The 21610-nt window shown below is 36.5% G+C and overlaps 2 protein-coding genes across 8 annotated transcripts in view; one reads left to right on the forward strand and one right to left on the reverse strand.

Annotated features, from left to right (window-relative positions):
* Positions 1–21610, reverse strand: part of B3GALT1 (beta-1,3-galactosyltransferase 1) — a 184626-nt gene that overhangs the window by 160642 nt on the left and 2374 nt on the right. The gene's annotated exons all lie outside the window — the stretch shown is intronic.
* Positions 224–21610, forward strand: part of LOC146543984 (uncharacterized) — a 131297-nt gene continuing 109910 nt past the window's right edge. Inside the window, exon 1 of the mRNA XM_085228283.1 lies at positions 224–303. Coding sequence (XP_085084409.1) covers positions 224–303 — 80 coding nt within the window. The remainder of the gene's footprint in view (positions 304–21610) is intronic.

The following is a 21610-nucleotide window of genomic DNA, read 5'->3' on the forward strand; positions in this document are numbered from 1 at the left end:
AAATGGCTATGAACACAGTCAAGAACAGGGGATTATAGGACACTTACTGACTAAAATACCTTATGGAACAAACTTAGGAACTAGCTGTTTTGTTCTGATATTTAAATGTTTGTTTAGATAATGGAAGTTCACATTTCCTCCCTTTATCTACAACACCCAAGACACATGTATAGTTAGAATACAAGCTTCAAGGATAGAAAGGTCAGGTTTGTAACAGGGTAAAATGGCAGAAGCTGGTGTGAATGACAGGGCCACTTGCCTCGGGGTGAACCAGCAACATTTTTTGCAAGCGATGATGACTTGGTAAGAAACATCCTCTGTCTGACCTTATCTGCTAACTGCAAGTCATTCCCCCTGCAAACAAGGATTTGTCATGTCAGACTATCAATACCATCTCTATCATCATTATTACAGAGTCCCACTTTTTTCCCCACTGTTTGTGCTGGCTTTTGTCCAGACTCTCACATCTCATTTTAAGTATTTAGCCGAATGCTGAGCTCCACATTTCCATCTCTAAACCTCAGTGAGTCTCGCAGGTGATGATGAGGAAGAGGGCATAACAGGTGCTGACTGTCCCTGTTCCACCCATAAATGATGTTAGGAAGGTTGTTGTTGGAAAGTTTTCAGTCATGCATGGTTTCAAACTCAGCAAGGTGAGCCTTCTATTCACAAAGATTTTACATTTCCTAAAAATCAATGAGCCACATCATGGATCGACTCCCCCTCAGCTGGGGACATGAGGGGAGATCTTGTTAGAAAATGCTGATGGTTTCCAAATGGTAGAAGGCTCTTGATTTTTCTGCTGTCATTAACATTTAATTATTCCATTGTTATGGGAGTTACAATGGAAAAAAAAGCAAATGTAATGGGTGTTATACATGTGAAATACAGCTTTCCTTATTTTGGTGCTTTACACATTGCTATCATTTGGTGAAAAAAAGTATTTTTTTTTTTTTTTAATATTACAGTATTTATTTTACTGTCTGGGTGGTCAAGCAAAACAAGTTAGTTTCACTTTTTCCATAACCTTTAAAAATTGGTTCTCCAAGTAGCTCTTCCTTCTGCTAGTGTAGAGAAATGCAGTTTTTTTGTTTGCTTGTTTTAGAATGCTGAAGAGCAAGGGAATCTTTAGTATTTTCTTGTTCTTCTGAGCTTCTGAGGGATAAACTTGGCTCCTGAATTTACCCAAATGCACCACAGTGTTGCTTGGTCACTTTTCCAGAGGTGACAAAACTCTGTCCCTGATAGCAAGTTCTCTTCCCAGAAAAAATTAGCTGCGATCAAAAGTTAAACTTTGAAATGTCAAGACCAGCTTTGAAATGAAAACAGAATAGATGTTTTATATAAACAGTTGAACACAGACTGGTACTTTGTATGTATGCATGAGGACAGGAGTCACTTCTGCTGCTACGTAAGGCAGGAATGGTTTAAAAGGGGTCAGAGATGGGCCGGGCCCTCTTTTAGCACACTGAAACTGGTTGTCTGAATGGGATCACAAAAAAATCCAGTATTTTATCCCCACTCATATCCCCAACATAACCTCATCATTCATATAAAAAAATAAATCCTATTGCCAGACAAGAAAAAACAACTGGGGAAGAACTCTCAACTTTCAGGCTCTTCCTTATATTTCTGTATTTCCCTTCATGAAAATTATTTTTCTTTATGAAATAGAAAACAGAGCTGACAAAGCAAATCCCCAAGTAGCCTGTTTCACACAGTTGGCAGAATTCTGAAAATTTCTCTCCTTATTCATGCTACTTAGAAACAAAAGTGTCAATGTACTTCTAGTTATTGAGTAGAGAAGTACCAAATATGCTGAATACAGTGTCCTCCTTGTATTTTCTATGCTTACAGAAGAGCACTAATTATCAAAAATACGTAAATGTTATTCCAAATTTTTAAATTTAGTGAATGGGCTCATTTCTAACACAAAGTTCTGAGATTATTTCTGAGTCAAAACTGATGAGTTATTTCAGTTTCATCATTTTCTTTCAGATTCTTTTCATCTTATTTTTGATCAGTATATCAAAATAGGGAGTGATAATTATTTCCTATTGAGAACATGTTCCATGACCTACTAGTATTACTCTTATCCAGAAACATAAAAGCACCCCTGTTTCAAAAAGAACAAGAAAAGCAAGTTTCATCATATTTTTTATCTGCATAATCATGAACAAAATACAGTCCCCCCTTCCTATATTACACATTTTTTTTCAGCAGAAACGTGTTAGTGAACAAATTCTCCAGCACACCAATTTGTAGCAATTCCATACAGATATATTTCCAGTTTTGTAATGCTTCAAAGACATCTGAGATTCATCTTTAAGGTGTGGTAGTTCACCACTCAGATTCTAAGTCATAAATGAAGGTCCCAGAATTTTTTTAAAGGATATTTCTAAAATACAATTATCAGACTCAATTGATTCCATGCACAGCTGAATGTGTCATTTTGCACCAACAGCAAGCTGTAGGAACCTCTTTGAGGTAGAGAGCTCTAAAGGCCACTGGAAAAAATCAGAAAGATGGGGAATGCATCAAATGATTAATATTCTAAAAATTAACAGAAAGCTTCCTGACTGCTTCATTAATTTTGAGACTAAGTCACCAACTCTGCACACTACACATCACTAGCCAGTAATAGAGGGTATCACAAAGAATTCCAGAAGCATTAATTTTACACAACATACAATAGCAGGGAAGTTTATATAATTATTTGCAGCTTCGAACAGTGATTCACGTTAAATTTCTTAGATGAAAAAACAAGTGCTTCTCATTACAAAAGTTAGCTAGAATGTAATGATTTAAAAGAGAGCCCAAAGATTTGAAAAGTCTTCAAAAGTTTATACTGTCCAGAGACCAATTAAATTTCTCTCTGCTACAAGATAACAGAATTTGGCTTCAATTTGCTTCAGACAAATATTTGTGTAACTAAAGGGAGCCTAGTAAGAAAATAGTTACCAAGAGGAGCAGGTGCTGGGAGGAGGTAGAGAAGATGTGTCTGGCAGCTAAGGTGGACTTGATATTCCTTACACAAGCAGACCCTTTGCCTCCAAGACCACTCTGCTCAGATTCCTTCCCCGCCACCTCCTGGAGGAATTTGCTGCACAGTACTTAAAGAGAAAGATGTAAATATTAATGAAGATATACTTGGATTTTGGAAGTTCTTTACTGTTTGATATTCCAAACTAAATTGGATTAACTGGGCACTGACTGAAAGAATAAACATAATGCACCTTTGATGAAGTAGGAAAAAAACCCGACACAACAAAACACCACAGAACTAGGTCTTGTGATGCTCTGCTTTGGAACAGGAGATCCAGAAAAATGAATACAAGGTCTTACTGTAACTGTGCAAGACTGAAAATTGAATCATGGTTTTACTTTTTAAAGATTTCATGTAATACATCTTTGCGTCCACGAAGATTTTAGATTAATTTATTCATTAACTCCAATGCAGAAGGCAATTTAACGACTGCAAAAATTACAACCAGATTTACCATGTCTCATCTGAAATCCTCTGTAGCTTTTGTTCTTTCTTTAGGTTCAAGTTTTTAGATCTGTGATTTTAAGAAAAGGGAGGAAAAATGTTGCATTTAAAAACTTAGTGTTCATTAAAAATGTTTTAGCTGGAGGAGAAACTTTATTGATCTTTAGGGATGGACTTTGAGAACTGAATTTTTCTGAAGCATAACATTTATTTCTCAGTAGTTGATAAACTGCAGTGTCACCTGCTAGCTGGCTTCAGTTAAAGGACGCTGACTGATAGGCCAGGGCAAATGTATGGAGAAAAAAATTATGAAAATAGTACAAACTTTTTCTAAAATTAGGCAATGCATCTCTGTCTCAAACAGGATCACTCTTATTTGTCATCTGCATTATTCTACCTCCAATGATACTAATCATCATGAGGGCTACTGTCCACTAGGCTGTTAATGTTCTGTAGGAAGAGATGGTTTGGACATAGTATACAGTCTTTGAATGCTTATTATCATACGGAGTAATTCAGACATTATCCATGTGTCTACTGCAATATCCTCTCTATAAAGATGTGTGTGCTAAACAAAGTACACCAATGTTCAGGAATAAATTAAAATAATTACATTAATACAATTCACAAGTTAGATGCAGAGATAGAAAACAATGGCTTCTGTAAGGTGATTCTTGTCTAAAACAAGAAACAATCACCAAAAAAAAACATCTCCAAAGGAATTGAGCTATTAATTCCATCAGCTCTCTTTCCAAAACAGTTACTTCTAGTTGAGGTTTCTAGTACAAAAATAGTAGCTGCATCAGTTTATTTATTTCTTCCTTTTTCTGCTTGTCTGAATCTTGCTTTAGCCTATTTCTTGCTGACCACAGCCTGCAAACAACCGCTTTCCACATCTGTTAACTCTGTTTCTTAACTTGTTGTTTGAAACAGTTTTTGAATGACACGTAACACCTCCCTGTCAGAGGGAGAGGCCCTTTTCAAAGGGTCAGAAGCACATATGCCCCCCATAAAGTTCTACGCTTCAACTGATAAAGGGCTGGAGGCAGGGCCAAGGACTCCTGTACAGTACTCATACATCACAGCTGTCTTTTCTGTCACCAGATGTGGAACAAAAACTGAATGGCAGAACAATAATGTTCATCGCATTAACAGTGTTTCAAAACATAAATTAGAAGTATCTGGAGGGTCATTGATTTTGATGAAAAAATGATGCAAAATTTAACTGCTGTTATCAGTCAGAAAAATGTATCTTTATTAGATACACATTTATTTATTTTTAAATTCAAGTAAGCTATGATTCTAAATACATTCTTGAAGATTATTATATTTGTATAGTCCTCTTCTTCAAAAATGACACGACTGGCTAATATCTGCTTGTTGGGTATGGCCAAAAAATATTCGGGCACTTAAATTATGTAGGAGGTTTGCAGCCAGATATGTGGACAAAAAAGCATGCTGAGTACACATGAAAAGTTTACAGCTTTAGAGACCTTTACTTTGCCCAAGAACTCTCACCATTTTAATCAATAAACTGTGCCAATCTTCCTGGAAGGTGAGGCAGAACTGTGTTGTTTACGTTTCTGGTTCTCTAATGTAGGCGTAGAAGGGATCCCCTCTACGAAGCTCCTGAAAGGTTCTTGTGCTGTACCACAGTCCATTTTCAAAAATAGTTGAAGAAAAAGCCCTTTGCTCTTCACTCAGGTCTTGGGATGAATAATTTTGGTGTTCTGCCCTGGCCCCATATCTTACAATACCAAACACAGCAGCAAAAGAATATAGAAGTACAAATGACCGTGCTGTTTTATGGATGCTATCATTCTTACTGTACCACACTTCAGCAGAGCAAAAAAAGAGCTCTGTCTTCTTTGTTTATCTGCTTCATTTATCATCAAGGATGTTGATCACGAGCATCCTTAAAATTAGTTTGCAGCTAAAGAACAACAACAAAACCAAGCCTATGCTAAACAAACATGCCCATATAGCGGATGTGATGCTTAGTCCTGTTCAGCATCTCCAGAATTTGCAGGGGTAAAAAATGATGTGGTTATGAAATGGACTTTCTTACTTTCCTTTTAAAAGCAAATGTTAAATCGAGAAGACAGTAACTGTTACTGATGAGGCATGCAACAAGCTGAAGGAAGGCCATCACCAGTCATCCTCTGTTCACACTTACTAAAAGCATCACTGCAAAGTTTCTTTTTTTTTCTGTTTCTAAAAAGAGTAGCCAATATGGGAGTAGAGAGGAGTAGGTGGTAACTGCCTGGGTAGGCTGGCACTACACAGCTTTTACACAACTCAGCTTAAATTCTTCAGTGCTTGTGTGTAACTTTGACCAAGTGCTCCTCTTCCTCCCACAGCTGGAAAGAACAAGTCACTGCTATGGCCCAGTGATCATTAGCCTAGCCAGGATAAACCAATCAAAGCAACCCTTTGCCAGCTACATGCAAAATTCCTGTGGTTCGTAACCAGGTCATGGGTGATTCCCAGTTTTCAGTGTACATCTCAAGATCCAACCTGTTAACCGTTGCAAATTCATAATACGAACAATTTGAAATTATGAGTTATAAAACAACTGTGGTAAGCACAGCAGTGGAAATTTATGATTTAATGGCAGAATTGGTGATTCACTTGTGTTCATTATTTCCAGATCACTTCTGTGCAGCAAGGCCATCCCTTTAATGCATCACTGAGCGCATACACTGTGTCCACTGCCCCAGAGGCACACTGCCTTGGGCCATGTTCCTGAGCAGCTCCAGTGCCACCTGTCTGAAGCAGCCCCCAGCTTTAGCCCCCTGCTGCTAAATAGAACAGAGGGAACCTCCTTCCCCAGACATCTCCTGGCCAGCCACAGTTCAGCTTTTGCAGATACGCAGATGCTACCCAAGTTCAGTGCACCCCAAGCTACTCCAGCAAGCAAGGGAAACAAATGTATGATTTGGAAAGAGAAAGCTTGTTTGAAGATTAAACTCTGATTTCATTGCAGTTCTTCCAATGAATATTGGTTTTATTACTCTCATTAATTAGGAGTCTGTTGGCATCAACATAACTCATAAATGAGCAACATTTCTTTTCAAATTAAATTTCCTTGTTACAATTTTTCTAACATGTATTTATCTTTCAAAGAGACTAAAGCTAGACAACCATTATGACTACAAAAATCCCCTCAATGTCCAATATTTTACTTCTTTTTATACTTCTCTTATGTCTTTAAACAGTTCAGGGTTTTTTGTTTGTTTGTTTGTTTTGTTTTTCTGAAGGTTCCTTCCCAAGATACTCTGGGATTCGCACAATTTCAAATTTCTAAAGACTTGAAATAAAAAAAGTCTGTTATGAATGTGATATGGCCAGAAGATTAAAAAAGGAATTTTATGTTCATGTTTCAGAGAAAGGCACTTGACCTGAGTTTATATTGAGACTTAGCACAAATTTTTGCTTTCATGTTAATTAAGCCTTTATTTCTTTTTCTTTAAATCCCAGAAATCCCTTTCTTGTTCTTCTACCTTCCTTAGCAGAGATTCTGGAAAAAAAAATGATTGTTGTATTGTGAAAACCTTTTTCTCAATAATTGACATTATCAGAATTCTTCAAATCCTGTTTCAATTGCAGTACTTGGTTTTGTTGATTTAGATATTTAAAGCAGACATAAGTGAGGAAGACTTTATCTTCTAACAAAAACACTTAAAACATACTGGAAGAAAGACGTTTGCAGTACAATGCTGAGAAAGTAAGTTGCTTTGTGTTTGTGATTAACCCATGAGAAAAGGAATTACATCTTGATTAGGAGCAAGTCACAAAAATGAAATGAGCAGTTGAATATCTATTTTATTTTAATCATCTTGATGCCCAACACAAATAATGAAAGGTACCATCAGCATGATCACCATTGTTTCTAAAATCATGCAGCTTTATCCCCCCGTAGCACAAACATACACACACATAGTTGTGTGAATTATTTTTTTTCTGAATACTGACCACCAGTACATTCATACCGACTTGTATGATTTTGTTTGCACTTTGGCTACTGTCTGCACCAGGAATATACTTTGCTAACTATTTAGGTTTATTGGGAATGGTCTAGCATTAGGAAAATACAATACATGCCATTAAAGACAAGGTGCCAGAATTTAGTCATGACATTACAGCTTTGAATTACGTACTCGCTACAAAGCTGCTCTCTCTGGACATCGAAGAATCATCCATACATGTTGTAAACTGTCCAAGCTAGTTGTGCAGCACTTCTTGCTCAGACACAGGAGTTGCACCACTGGCAGAGTCCCATTATGGCAACTCTTAACTGTTACTCCCTACAGGACTATTACCGTCAATTCAAGCTGTATCAACCCAACATTGTTCAATTCACCCTTGCAGCCAAGAAGCTTATGGAAGCAGAAGTAGTAACTGCAGTATTTTCACTATGCTGCACCTCAAAATTCCTGAGCATTTCCCTGGGAGAACCAGGGATCTGCATATGAGTGCATACACTTCAGGTGGCTGCTCCTCTGGAAACAGGTTTCACAGATGTTCATTTCAACTTTTGTAAATATCTGGGTTTTAACAGCTCAGTGCCAAAGCTCACTTGATTTTGTTCCCAACAAAAGTGTAGAAAATGATAAAATTAGAGTGCTGTTTATCTATTCCTACGTCCTTTTCCCTCAGTACAGCCTGAAAATCTGGGTATTGTCCAAATATAATTCTCTACGAAGTCTGTGCAGATCTCCACAAAATATACACTTCAGTAATGCACACAACCATCAGTTTGATAGTTAGGATATTAAAAAGGTTACCACTGTGTACTAATCTCTTACATCCTTTTGCACAAGCAATCTTTTAGAATATTTTTCCAGTAACCTACTTGAAGTAGAAATGGAAAAATTCTGGAAATGCGAATACAGTTTTCAGACTGTCTGCACAACATCAATAATCACACTGAGATTACAGTTTGTATCCGTGATGAAACACTGAACTCTCAGTTGACCTAAGAGATTTTCCAAGGTAGAGAGAAATCAGTAGATTGTCAACAAGCTCATCAAATTCGAACCTAAGATCTGGAAAACTACAGCTTAGTAAAAAATATTTATCCTCCATTAAACATGCTTTTTCTTGACTGCAAAAACTACAAATTCCAAACTAGCCTATAAATCATATATAACATGGATTGAATCATTAACAATGTAGTGCTTTTGTTTGCTGAGAAAGGGCTGTTGTTTTTAGCTGGATTTACACTGCATACTGCAAAGGGATCAAAGCTACATATATGTAACTATATATAAAATACTGTAATATCCTATAACTATATATGGCATACAATAATAGTAATACCACATATAATACTATCAATAATTAGAGAATGGCACTAAAATCCAATGTGATTCTGATGGATGTTCCATTTTGCAGTGGTATATGGCTATCTTGGAACTTACTTGGGACTTACACTATGTTGCTATTACAGACTTCTCTGAATTCAACCACAAGGACTACTAACTCTAGCACAGTATCAGTTGACTACAAGCTGATATAAAAGCCCCTTGTGAAGATATGTTTACCTGAACATCACAACTTTCCTTGCAGGCATTAAAAATATTTCATTTTTTAAGAAAGAGAAAAAATAGAGTATGATGTCTGGGAATATCTGACATCTTACCCTGCATTTGCAGATTGAAAACATTGTTTTTAGACAAGATGCAACTTTTTTTTTTTTAATTGTTTCACACATAAAAATGCTAATAAATTAGTGCTGGACTTCAGGAAAAGGATCAACGGAAATTTGATTTAAATAATGAAGAGGCCCATCTCCTTTTGGAGTGACTAGTTTTGTAAGTTTCGTCTGTAACAACAAACCCAAATAACTAAATGAATCATAAACAACAATAATTAAAGCAGGTAAGTCAGAAAGAAATGAATTAAGAACAATGAGAATAAGAGAAAAAGGTAAATGTTCCAGAGATGGCTCCTGCATTTGATTAAATTTGGAACACTTCTTAAATTACGCAATTGTTTCTCTGTACAATGTGCCTGGAACAAATCTCTTCAAATGAAGGAATCACACAAAGTCTGAACAGTGAACAGAGCTCTTAGAATCAATTTAAGATGTTGCCTCAATATGAGAAGATCTATTTGGGAGAAAGAAAAGCACAACAATTGGACTTTTATGAAAAACTGCAGAATTTAGACTAGTGGAAGGAAGCTCTAAAGGAAGAGTCAAATACCCAAAGGTTGACTAGAGAAGAAAAAAAACCTATTTGGAACAGTCAGAAGTTAATCTCCAAAAGAGAACTATAACAAAAACTAAACAAACTTTGGCTACTCTACACTGTCACAGCTTCAGCTGCATTGTGTTAGTATGCATTAGTCAATAATCTGCCCACAAAGTTTTGAGAAGGCTGGGCCTAGTGAGTTTCAAACTGCTGTTAGGAATAGCATCATGTTTTCAGACAGCTCACAGCAAGGTTGCTTATTGAAAGCATTCTTCAAGGTGAGGCAGCTGAGCCTAGAAAGATACAACTGATCAAGTACTACAAACATAGTTGTGTCAAGCAACTTTCTGAGATGCTGAAAACCTTTATGGCAGTTTAACTATGCAGCACAACTTGTGTCCTATCTGAATTTCTGCGCCTGTCTAAAAGTGCTAAGAAATACCTTTCATTTTCATTTGAATATCATACTGCTTGCCTGGTTCTTTAATCATCTCATTAAAGAGAGTTCCTAATGTTTTTGATTTTCTAATTCACTTTGAACAAATGCTGTAATTGCTGAGGAAAACACACTTGATCTCTGCATACAGCATAGGAGAAAAATGTTCATTGCTGCTCAAAGGAGCAAAGCAATTAATTTAAACTTCAAGACAGTATCATTGTCTTGATTCAATAAGGAATTTTTTTTTTGAAATTTTAAATATGATATTAAAATGGAAGTAGTTAATGATATTTGGATAATTTTTGGAAATGCTTTATATTAGGAAAAAAGGAAATAATATGGTTATATAATTTGTAGTTTTAAGAATACAAAACTGTTAAGGCAGCATTTTCAACAAAAATGAATTCCAATGACAGTATGCTTATCTCCCAAATAACATAGGTAGAATCATGCCCCTACCTACGAATCATTTAGGCATGCAATGCTCTTGACAGCCTACTGACACATGTACTGTACCTTGTATACCACAGTGGCTTTGTCACCTAACATTTCTAACATCATCCATCTCATCATCTTCACTAGTACAATGAGATGTGCTCTGTGAATATAATATGCAGTTCAAACCAGTTTGAGACAAATTATCAATGTAGTGCATTTCACACATGACTCGCATTATACCCCACAAATAGAGCATAAGCAGCTCCCTAGCAACTGCAGCAAAAATGTATCCCTTTAGTATTTTTCCAATCTCAAGAAACCAACTTTCTATTTTATGAACTTCATATATAAAACAATCCTGGCTATTGTCAGCTCAAATTACTCTGACTAATGGTCCTTAAGATGCATTTTTAGCCCTTTGCCTAGTTTGGGTTCTGATACTGAAGTTTTCCTCCTGCAAACTTGCCATCTCAATTATTTTAGCACCAAGGTTTTTTGTCCCACCAACACAAGAACAATTTTCCTCAACAAAAGCTAAGCATTTATACAAGAAATATAATCTTGTCATAAGCTAGAAATCCATTCTACATGTGAAATGAAATACTAGCATGCTGGAAAGAGTGACAGGATTTATTTTGTGGAACACCAGAAAGACTGCCTTTTGGTGGGACTCCATTTACAAACTGAATGGGACTGCATGTATTTCCAAAGGACTACCAGCTTTAAAGCGGACTGTTGCTTCCCATGTTACCTCAAGTTGTTTTAAATGAGCTTCCTGGGGAAAGCCAGAGATTACTACTCCTTGTTTAAAAACACTAGCCTCATACTTGCATCACATCTAGCAGATAGGAAGATGTGGCTATTGCAAGCTTTGCATTCATTTAACATACCAGAAAATACACTAATAGAAATAACTGAGTAATTGCAGCTAACTTTCAAACATGAAAAGAACCTCCCACTAAACTGCACCAAAGTTTAAGCAATCTGGGACTTCTGTCAAGGCAAAGGGAGTGGTAGCAGCCAAAAACCTCCCCACCCACAAGCAAGCCTCCAAGGTGGATGTTATTTGTGCTGGGGTCACCTAGTTCAGTATTCTTGTACTGCTAAATAGGGGACAAACAATGAACAAGAACTATTACCAAAAAAGTAATGAGGGAATTGCTGAGAAGGAAGACTGAGCCAGAGGATGCAGTTAGTTTCAAGCTGGACTATTTGGCTTCAAAATAGGCATTTCTGGACTATGGATCTAGCTTAATGGTTGGTTATAATTATATAATCATAGTATGGATTAGTTTAGAATAGGTACCATGACTTTATTACTCTCTTTATTAAACTGTTATACTTAATGTGGTGGTAGTCACTGCAGACAAGAATTGCTAGCACTAGTCATACGTTATTCAAAGCATATTTCCTAGTGGGGAATCCCACATTTCGAAAACCAAGGACGTGTGATAGAGAGACTGGTTCTCTGCAATGCCATGTCAAGTCATCCTTTTTTCCTTGACCTTCCATCCTCAGCTTTCTTACTGATGAAAAGTAGACCAAACATGCATATCTGCAGCAATTAACATTTTGTGTTTGTTTTGAGTAAGGCTTCAAATTTGCCTTAAGTGTGATAATAACACTGAAAATATATATAAAACATACAACATGCGTAACAATTTTTTGAGATAAGCCTCAAGCTTTAAAAGAAAATTATTTTCTTGCCAAGCAAAATTATACCAAGGTCATGCTACAGCAGAAATCTATTAAATAGTAGATGTTCAAGGATTAAAAGTTACAAACCCATTTTATATTTTTCTAAAACTGCACTAGTTTCCAACTTTTAAATAAAAGCTGCTTTCAGAGTGAAGAAAGAAGTCCCTAGCTGAAAGATGCTGTGTAAATATAAAGAGCTGTATATTATCAATTGTTGTGCTTATAGTACCAACTTTTGTGTGCTTACACGCGCATGGGACTTGAATGACATTAGTGAACACTAGAACAAATAATTTAATCTGAACTCCTCATGAAGATACCCTATCAAATCACAGTGTCGTCTTTTAATGATATGTAAAGTTTATTTCTGACTTTTCATCCAACAGAATATTCTAAAACCAACTGGAATTAATACAGGCAAATATTCTTTATTGCAGTTCCATTCAATTTTTTTTTCTTCTGAACCAGAAAATATTTTAAGGAATATTAAAAAAACCATTTTGTCCAAAATAATGCACTTTCTCTCTTGCTTTCTCTATGTAATATAGGCACACATGGAAGCTATGGACACTGAAGAAATTTTGATTAAGATTTTACAGGCAGTCAGGCTACCAGAAATGCTGTCTTCTACCTCAACATAAAAATGGTCAGATCATTAAGAGACAGGATTGACTCTAGGTTCAATGAAAAAAATAGATGACTCAAGTGTTACATTCTTCAGACACAGCTGCATCTTCTTGGTTGGGCAATGAACATACCAGGTGATGGTGATTGCCTTGCTTCTAAGCACAGGACTCATTTGGGTATCTTTGCCCATGGAGTAGACTTTCAGTGCAGTCATGTTCATTTAAATGAGTACATTTCATCCACATCAAAAATGAAAAGCACTGCTATTGTCACAGTTACTGGCATTTAAAAAAACAATCCTAAAAAAAAATTGTACTTATGCACAAATAAAATCATGCAATTACTTTAAATGAAGACAATAACTAAGCAAAAAATAAAGCATGTGTGTAAGTTTGCTCAACAGGTATTCATGCTAAGTAATAAAATAAATGGAATGCATTGGCATAGAGGAGATTTAAGTTGCTGCTGTTTGTGCTGTTTGTTTTGTGGATAAAAGGATGAGTTCATGTTTTACAGATGTCAAACTTGTCACCACTACCAAATTCAACTGAAAAACTCTACTGCAAACCTTCAAAAACATCTTCTGCAACACTGTTGTGTAAAAAGGCGTATAGCCTTTTCAAAACTGCTTGTTACTCCTAAGCAGCAGTCCTGTATCCCTCCTGTCATGCTGTGAAACATATGTGGTTCAGTTGCAAATGGTCTAAAAATAAGCGCATGCACACAGCTTCATCAGTTCAGAGGGGAAGTCCTGTAAAGGCTTAACAAAATTTAGGAGCTACATCATCTTCCACTGGCATGCAGCCTTGTTGATGGTCACAGAGACAGCAATTCTGGGACAAAAGAGAAACCAGCACCTGTTAGCCACAGACAATAGCAATTCAAACAGCAAAAGCAGAGAAGACTTACCCTCTCCCTTTAGGAAATTCTATCCATCTTTACAACTGTTATAGAGCTCTAGAGGGAATGCAATCTATCCTTTCCGTAGATCATGAAAGGACAATAAACAACACATATGTTGATTGATAGCCTCTTTGATAAAAAAAAGTATAGGATGAGTTGCATTTGACTACACTTTAAGCATCATCCTTGCAACCCTTTAGGGAAACTGACCTTGAAATAAGTGCAAATAAAATTCACATACAAGCTTAGATTTAACATAACTCTAGAATATAATCCCGGAGACAACTGACTGTGAAGCAGACACGTTTTCTATGTCATGTCATTGCCAATGATATACATCTTAACTAGATTACTGCTAAGCAACATGCTAAATTCCTGAATCAAAGCAATCAACTTCAGTGTCACTTGGTACCTTTCAGGCACACACACAAAAGCATTTCCAGGTATTCATCACTTCTGTACTGAGTAAACACCTAAGAGTTCACACTGCAGTCTATGAGAGAGTTCACTGTAGCTGGTGTAGCTGCTACGGTACTCTAAGTGTGAGCTTGATGCAGTTTTATCAGTAGTAGCGCAGCTTTCAGTTCAGTTAAATTCTCATTTCATGAACAAAGCTCCTATTGGCTTTTCTGTGAGTTTTGTGTCTTTTAGGTCTGTAAGGTCATGATTCTTCTGTATATAGAAAAATTGTCATACCAATACACAAGGCAAGATCTAGCAAGAAGAGAAGAAAAAGTGTTTCCTTTTAAGCTCATAACAGGCACCAAAATTCTAGGTAACACATTTTTGTACAGCTGTGTTCAGGCTCCTTTGGAGAATTCAGAATTTCCTCACAAGAAACAACTGGATTAAACTTAACCTAGAAATTATGAAAAAAAATTATATTTAAAAGGATAAAGGCACTATACATAGTCCTCCTATGTATAAATATCCAGATTAATCAGAAGAGGAAAGAGTAAAAAATATTTCACTCAGATAAAAAAAAATTAAGTAAATATACTCATGTATACACATGCTTGCTAGGAATGCTTTGCCTTCAAACCATCCTTGTAAAAACAAGCATGTCATTTTTTATTTGCCTTTTTTCTAGAAATGCTAATTTGAATACCTTTTTTAAAGAAAAGAAATAAAAGTAGCCTAGAAAAGGAAGAAGGTTCAACTCTTCAAAAAGCCACGTACAGTAGAGAAGAATTAAATATGGAGAAAATTTTACCCCTTATACAGAGGCGTAAAAATTTTAACATATGTTGAGAAAAACATTAATTAATTAATATAATATTTGTTATCATGCCTTTGCTTTACTTTCTTGAGTATCAAATTATCCTGTCTATTGGATATACATCCAAAACTCTCCTTAATACAAAAGAACGCCATTCTTGGACACTTTTGGAGAAGTGACTATTGCTGTTTTGTTTGGAAAGCATTGTTTTAAGAAAAACCTGGCCGAATGAACTAAAACCAAATATAAAATTCCCTTTCCTCTGACACTTCAAAGCTTCTCTAAAGCATTAAATCTTACATTAAATCTACATTTCAAGATTAGCTACACTGGCAACTTGAATTTCTAGCCCAAACTCAGAAAAAAGTTTTCATTATTTTCTCTTAGCATTTCCAGAATATAGTAGAAATACTGAGTGACATCTTCCTGACAATAAAATCATTCTATAGAAGCTAAATCCTCATAAACAAAGATAAAACAAACATGAAATAGTAGATAGTAAGTATCCTGATGAACCTACAGATTACAGTGTTTGGGGAAAAGGAAGCTGTAACTCTTTGCAAGGCTATGTTCAAGAGAAAGCTGTTAAATGCACTGAAGATGTGTGAACTACTGAAATCCTGAAAACAATTGACTGAAAGTAAGTTAATTCTTACTTTGCACTTTCATGGGAGAGGATAGAGAACTTGGCCAACTGAAACTAACTGAGATCTCAAAGACTGTATTAGTAAGTCCTGTAGGCTTTGGATAGAGACTTCAATATGAAACTTGTCTAGAAATCAACAATCTTTAAACCTGTTTTTTTCCTCTTATTTTCTTTTTATTTTTATAATTTCTACCTACTAACTTGTATACCATCTCACTTTTTATGCATTTGTTAACTCTGAATATGGTCATTCCATTCTTATGACTCTGTTTATTGTAACTGCTTTTTGCATAAGTTATTTATGCAGAATAATAATCCCGTCTGAAGAATAACTCCAGAGAGACATAGCTGAGGTTCTTCTCTAGAGGAGGTTGAGGTTATTAAAATATTTCATTACCACAAAACAATACATCCTCAGATAGAGGCAGTATTAGCTTGTAATGCTCTGTGCTATTGGCACACCAACTTTTCCCTGTAAAGCCATTTAATCACTTTCATATTGGTTACACATGAGATATTAGTGCTTTGCTTCATAGAGAACGTCTCCTGAATTTTCATTACTGTATGGCAGAAGGCAACAGGTCTGAGTCTTCATTTCACTGACAGCTGTATCAAGTATACAGGACATCCTGAGACAGAATATATGTCTTTGCTGATGTCCTGTCTCACTACAGGACAAGCACTTCAAATCACCATGCAGTAACTTGGCTGAATGACTAAACAGAGAAGAGGAACATGCTTTAGGAAAGGCAAGTTCAATTAGCACCTGTATGTTTCTTACTTTTACCGGAATATCAATAAATTTTCTTTTCCTTGAGTTCTAAAAATGATTGCTGGGTGACTTCAGGTGAGCCACATTAACCTCTACTTGCTTCCCCAGTCTTTATTTTATGAATATAACATGTGGGCATCTGAGCGGCTTTCTTTACATGAACCACCCTGGTAACATGAAAGCTGACTTTTTCTAGGGATGTATCTTAGAAAAACGTTAGATGAATGATTACATACATCTTAATGCAAGAAGATACTGTCATAATTAACCAGTGGAAGGCAAGTTCCACTTTAAGATGATAGTCTGCCTAAGGCAGATAAGCAGCTTAAGTGGCACTTCTCTATCAGTATGCTTCTAAACGTACTCAGAGCAGATTCATCAATTACCGCTACATTCCAGTTAGTATTCAAAAAAACCCCACAACCAGCCAAGGAGCAGACTGTATGCTAATGAATGTTTATATCTGCTGATGACATTTTTGCAGACTATCATGAACTCACTATTGCATATTATTCTTGAGCAGTATGAGCTAATATGAAGCTGACCATGACTTTGCAGCTACTGTACACAGAACCAGGATCACTCTGTTTGTAATAAAGTACCACTAGGAGAGTTTTGGCTATTCCACACAAAAATGATACACCAAAGTCCTTTCTATGGCAAACCACTGCCTTATCTTGGTTGCTAGAGATTCTGCCAAACAGGAGCCAATAAAAAGCTCAGGAAGCTGGCTTTGGACTACCTCTTACTAAATTCAAATATATATATATAAAATACTTGAATAGAACCTTCTATTTTGTCTATTTTGGTGAAATGTGTTATGGTGGAAAACAAAATGAAAGAAGAATTCCGTTGCTGAAAATAACTACAGCTGGTAGCACAATCTAGAGAGCCAGATTTGCACAGCAGATGACCTCATCAACGGATAGAACAGCTGGAGCCTTTAAAGGATGTAAAATATAATTCCTTAAGCTAAATATTTTAATTAACAAAGCAATAGGTTGAATATTAAAATACTCCTATGCTTCTGCCAAGTAGTCTAACAATAGTAAGCCAAGGAAGAGAACAGCACTTCAGGCTGTGATCTGACAAATTCATAAGCCAATTTAACAGCTGCCTGTCAAACACCTTGCTCTCTTTTTTCCATTTTCCTCATCATGCTATTCCCTCCTTTCTTCATCCTTTATAAGATCTGCCACGAAGCACACTGAAGCCAGCAGAAAGTGGTTTTCTGTTCTGTTTTTTAAACCAAGGGGTTTGTTGGGAGGAGCTGCGTTCTGCCAGATTAATAAATTGAAATGGTTCTGCAAGGAGTAAGGGCTGGCACAGCAGAGGGATGGGGTTACCTAGGTGGGAGAAGGGGACAACAGGATTTCGGATAGCAGTTGGAGTCACTCCTGTGAAACCAGTTTTATTGCTAAGTAATACCAAGCAATAGTGCAGCACACTAATAATATCTTTCTAATGTTTCTTTAAACCTCACTCTCAATGCTGTTTGCAATGCAGCAGCTCTTCTAAGTGCCATGCTCTGAATATCAAATGAGAAGCCTGTATTTGAACCAGGAATATGAAGAGATCTTTTCTACATGGTGGGCTTCCAACCTGACCTCTAATAAAATTGGGAAGAAGGGCGTAGGTGGTCTTGGTGGGGGGGGGGGAAGGGAAGCACTGCTTATAATTTTGTATATTGCTATGAAACGTAGCACAGAAATGGAAGGTGATTAATTAGACAGTAGTGGAGTTAAGACAATTCTGTATTGAATCCATAGAGATGCTTAGTAAGTTCTTTGAGTTAACATCACTTTGCTCTCTGATAGTTTTAAAACTTTCATTGGTTTTAATTAAGCATAATTTTAACAGCAATCAATGTGAATCAAACCATTCAGAGCAGTTGGATTGTGTGCTATGAATTTCAGAATTTTCTTTCTTTTTACCTTTCTTTTTCCTGACAGGCTTAACCTGTTATTCTGCTGAGCTCAAGTTTGCTGATGTTCAAAACAAACAAGCAAACAAAAAACACACTGCAACCAAACCAAACCAAATGAAACAAATGCAAACAAACAAACAAAGAAAACAGATCCAAAAAGCAAAGCTTCACTTATTTACAAGCTAGTTTTAAGATCTTCAAACATCATGGCTGATTTGCTGTAACACTTTTATTCCTCTCAGCCATCAGACGTACATGTGAGAAAAAACAAACTCTTAAGAAATGATACTATTGGAAAAAATATGACAAAGACAAGAAGCTGCCTTAGAGTACAGAAATAATGCCATGCTGTAGGCAAAAAAAATCCAGAAGTACCTCTCAAAACTCAGTAGACAAACTTGGTAGACAAAAAGATGATACATCAGTTTCAGTTTAGATAAATACAAGCTAATATGTACAATGAAAAATAATCCTATTCATGTATTCATGATGCTGACTAATGACTCAGAAAAGAAATTTAGAAATCATAATTGACTTATCCCCAGAATTGCCAGTTTTATGTGCAACAGCAACCAGAAAAAAAGTATCATAAAAAGTTGGGCTAATATATCATCACAAAAAGAACTAGTAACAGGACTGAAGACATCTGTACAAACTTGGCCCACCTACATCTCAAGGACTGTATGAAGTTCTGGTCTGTGGACAGATCAGAAGTTAAAGGAAGGCAAATAAGATAGCAAAAAGATGAGTGCCTGCTTTAGAAAACGAAACTGAAGAGGCTGTTCAGTTGGAGATAAGGCTGAAGTAAGAGTTGATCAATCAAGCCATGAGAGAAGTGAATAAAATAAAACTTCTGCTTGCTAAATCCTCCAGTACTAGAGTACTCAGGGACATCTGACAAAACAAGAGATCAGTTTACAAGAGAGTAAGGAGCTTCTTTACAAAGTTAGTAGTAAATTTCTGAAACTTGCCAAATAAATGTTGTAAAAACAGTAAGCATTAACAGGTTTGAAAAATCAGGCAAATTCTTGGATTGCAAGTTTGTAAATAGGCCCTAAAAGCAATAAGCATTACCATCCCTAATACAAGAAGTATGCTGGGAAAGGGAACAGAACACGTGAAGTGACTAGGTTTGTGTATGGTCCCTAAATAGCATCTCAATGTCACTGCTGGAGGCAGAACCTTGAGTTTGACAGTCCACTGGTCTGATCCAATAGAATTTTCCTTCTGTCCTTTTATCTTTCTTTTTACACCTTCTTTCAAGCTTTGATTGAACATACACACACACACACACAAAGGCTACATTCCTGCTTCTTATCAGCTATGAAAGATATGGGTCAGATCTAAGTTACAGAAGACCTTCAGCATATGTTCTAGTACATCTTATCCCATAGTAAGCAATAAATAAGCACTATATGTAAAAATAAGGGTCAGACTGAGGAGGAAATATTTGAATTATTTCAGCCAGTGTGACTCCCACAAAGCCACAGATGTTGTTCCACAGCAGGATCAGCTATTTCAATGAAAATGTAGCCACCTGCTGAGGGACAAAAGAAACAAACATCAGCTCCTCCAGCAGCAGATCTGCAGAGCAGCTCAAAGGGAGGCAAGGTTAGACACATAAGTCATTCACATTTCTACTACAGCAAATCTCAAAAGGTAATAAGAGTTAAAATTTACTGGTATTCAGATGGAAATCTTAAAAAAATTAGAGTGGCAGGCAGTACCTATAGGGTGTTTTCCAACCTCTTCTTTTCTACGTGAAATCAGAGGCACATTACAACTGAAGTATTTTGAGACCACTGTTAATATAGAACACCTTATGCAAAGGGAGAAGATATGCTTGCAACGCTCCACAGAAGTAAATAAATACAGCTCAACAGAATCCTCACATGATTTCAGTTGTATAATGTATCCTTCCCATTAGCTCCCTCTCCATTATTTGATAATTTTTTGTTAATTGGAAGGACAGAGTGTATACTTCATGCATCACTACATATATTTAAGAAATACATATGTTCTGCATTAAATTATATGTTCATACATGCATTAGGAACTATTAGTAACTATTACAGATATTTAGATTACTCCCGATAGTTTGTAGGTCATACTGAGAGCTACAAAAATTTTAATGCAGAAGCATTAAAAAATAGCGTCCACTCCCATTACATGTGCAAAATGTCTAGCAATTTTACATTTTAGGTAACGATATGAGCTCTTGCAGACGAGACATATCATTCATTATCACACCTTGATACCCCTCCATCTTCATACCACCCACATGCAGGCCCAAGGCTTTGAGACTGCACGTATTTTCTTTCTCTTGGATGAACTCTAGAAAGCTGATCTCAGCCACCAACACATCTGCAGTCTGCACAGATCTGCTGAAATTTGCTCCTGCCTAATTGAGCATCAGTCAGTCACAAGACTGCCCATCTCCACTCTTGCCCTGTTTCTCTGCTGAAGAGCTATGTCCTCAGCCCTACCAGCTGAATTCCCACATCCTGTTTAAGAGCATCCTTTGTTAACTTTACTGCATAGCGTTCATCGACTACACAGGAGCTGAAAGAGAGCAGTCGTGGGCTCTCACATACGCCTGTGGCGGCGCTGGGCAGCAGCAGATACTATCAGCATTTGGAAACATCTGAAGCCAGTAAGTGACAAAGGGAACACTTGGATGCAGAGGCATTTTATGCTTTGCTTATCTTGAATTCTGCAGAGCTTCCATACATCAGTGTATGCAGTCACTGCATTTGCTGGATACTGTATGTGCAGCTGCAAGTCAGTATTTTAACTGCAGTTCAAAAACAGCATTAGCTTTTCCAAAAAGATCAGTGTTCCATTTGTGTGATCTAATACAACTCGAAGGAGATGCATCATTCATTCATCTTTTCTATGATCCTTCTGCAACTCTTCAGTAGTTCAACAAAATGTAAATATGTATTTCTGAAAACACACGCCACTTGTTTCATTTAGCTGCATCAAAATAATTTGCCTACTGCTCTTGGTAAATTACATTACTAATATTTTCATATCCATCCTTATTTACACGACTGAATAGGCAGCACTTTCCCATGCCTATACACAGGGAAACTGAAATGCTCCTTTTTGAATCTTGCAGATGTGACAGGATTATTCAACTGCTTCAGTTCCACATTTCTTATTACAATGCATATGGAAATACTTCCTGTAAAAAAATATTACTATAAATCTATAATCTACAATCTAACTTTTTTTGTTTGCTTGCTTGTCCT

Source organism: Meleagris gallopavo, chromosome 7 (assembly GCF_905368555.1).
Source record: "Meleagris gallopavo chromosome 7, MGAL_WU_HG_1.1, whole genome shotgun sequence".
In the NCBI taxonomy this organism is placed as follows: Eukaryota; Metazoa; Chordata; class Aves; order Galliformes; family Phasianidae; genus Meleagris; species Meleagris gallopavo.